This window comes from Bison bison, unplaced genomic scaffold, assembly GCF_000754665.1.
Source record: "Bison bison bison isolate TAMUID 2011002044 unplaced genomic scaffold, Bison_UMD1.0 scf7180017846537, whole genome shotgun sequence".
Taxonomy (NCBI): domain Eukaryota; kingdom Metazoa; phylum Chordata; class Mammalia; order Artiodactyla; family Bovidae; genus Bison; species Bison bison.
The window spans coordinates 1-2,132 of NW_011477110.1; the positions used below are offsets into that span (position 1 = coordinate 1).

At 51.0% G+C, this 2,132-nt stretch overlaps 1 protein-coding gene across 1 annotated transcript in view; it reads left to right on the forward strand.

The window, feature by feature from the left end:
- The first annotated feature begins 181 nt into the window (after positions 1-181).
- Positions 182-2,132, forward strand: part of LOC104988675 (tenascin-X-like) — a 16,848-nt gene continuing 14,897 nt past the window's right edge. The window contains exons 1-2 of the mRNA XM_010840078.1: positions 182-589; positions 2,115-2,131. Coding sequence (XP_010838380.1) covers positions 271-589; positions 2,115-2,131 — 336 coding nt within the window. The 5' untranslated portion in view covers positions 182-270. The remainder of the gene's footprint in view (positions 590-2,114; position 2,132) is intronic.

The following is a 2,132-nucleotide window of genomic DNA, read 5'->3' on the forward strand; positions in this document are numbered from 1 at the left end:
TGTTCTCCTGGGCTGAGAAGGGCCTCTGTGAGCCATGCTGGTGGCGGTCCTGGTCCCCACAGCTGACTCCAGAGACTCCAGGCATGTCTGTGAGGTGTGGACCAAGCAGGACCACCCAGCCCCAAAGATGGGCTTCTCTGAACTGACTTCAGGGCCTGGAGTCGAAGCCAAGGCTTGGGAGGAGACCCAAGGACGTCTCCTAGGGACCCTGCCTCACCCTCTGTGTGTCCCTTCTCAGCTGCAGAGGAAGAGACCCCCAGCCCCACAGAGATGGAGGAGACCCCCAGTCCCACAGAACCCAACACAGAGGTCCCGGAGCCCCCTGAGGAGCCCTTCCTGGAGGAGCTGACAGTGACGGGATCCTCCCCAGACTCGCTGAGCCTCTCCTGGACCGTCCCCCAGGGCCACTTTGACTCCTTCACTGTCCAGTACAAGAACGGGGACGGGCAGCCTAAGGTGGTGAGGGTGCCGGGGCATGACAAAGAGGTCACCATCTCAGGCCTGGAGCCAGACCACAAGTACAAGATGAACCTGTACGGCTTCCACGACCGCCAGCGCGTGGGCCCCGTCTCCACTGTCGGTTTAACTGGTGAGTGTGCAGTAGGACACTGGCCCCGAGCTGGGCTCAGTTCCCCTTTAATTGCCAGTACTCGTGTTTTTCTCCCACTGTTCTTGAGCCTGAGCCTCCCAAGCGCCTGGGAGTGGTTCTGTGCCTGTCTTCACTCCAAGCCTTACTGTCACTTTAGCTGTCTCACCCTTTACACTGTTTGAGTCCTTGAAGAGGGAAGATGCCAAGGAAATAATAACTCAGGCAGACCTGGGGCTGGCCCTGTTCTCAGCCCCTTAGAGCTGTGTGACCTTGAGAGAGTCACTCAGCCTCTGTGCCTCCCTTTCGGCATCCTTGCAGAAAGAATACCCTACCTGTCTGGCAGGATGGGTATGGCTTGCCTCACCCACAGTGTTTGGTAACTATGGCTCCTCCTTTAGAAGAAGAAAATTAGTTACTAAAAACCCTTGGGTGAATTCTCATAATTATTATTGATTTCACTGGGTAAAATTGTATTTGATACCAATACCCATGGACTGTATGTCAACACGGAACCCTGCTATCATGGATACTGTTACTTCAGTAGTTAACATTAGTCATGGTGGCTTAGTCGATCAGTTGTGTCCGACTCTTTCGATCCCATGGACTGGAGCCCATCGGGCTCCTCTGTCCGTGGGATTCTCCAGGTGAGAATACTGGAGTGGGTTGCCATTTCCTTCTCCAGAGGAAGATTCCTGATCTAGGAATCGAACCCAGTTCTCCTGCATTGCAGGCAGATTCTTTACTGACTGAACTATGAGGGAAGCCCTAATATTAGTCATATGTGCAGCCAAACAAGATATTTTCTCTTCATTAATTACTCCTTATCTTGTCTGTTGGTTGCTTGTGTTAAGTTCCTTTATAGCTATTACCTGCGACATGCTTAAAACTTGGTTCCCAAACACAATGGAGATCTGAAACACGATGATTTTATAATTCAGCTATTAAGCCGGAATAAAACTCTATGCAGAACAGGAAAGACAAAAGAAATCTGTGGGTGTGATGTGTCGTCCCTGCCATAAACTGGCAAGAGAATTAATACGAGGTCCCCAAGCAACCCAACTGCAAAGATGATCTGATTTCCTGTGGTCTCATCTCTGCTGTCCACTGTGGAATCTAAATTAGATTCTCAAATGCTCAGAAAAGCCTTCTAAACCAGAGGAGATATTAAAGGAAAATACTTAAGAACCTGAGCACAGGCACCTCCTGACGCGACGTGTCTGTTAGACGTGGTGCTGTTACAAAGCATGAGTCCTGACCCACTAAGTGAATTCGCTCAGCAGCTCCTGCAGCTTCCATGCTGCACATGCTGAGGTCAGCGGCGTCCCACCCTACCATCTTGACATCTCCACAGTGTGTGCCCTGCCCCTGGAAGCTGAACATTTAAACTAGGGAAATGAAGTCTTAACCCTGGGGCACTGGAGTCCCAGCTTCAGGACCCTGGTGTGTCTTGGAGAAATCCCAGAATCCATCCTGTTAGGAGGGAGCTCAGGAAGCATGTCACCATTCTCTTTGTCTCCTGATCCAGTCTCAGAAAAAGACCAAG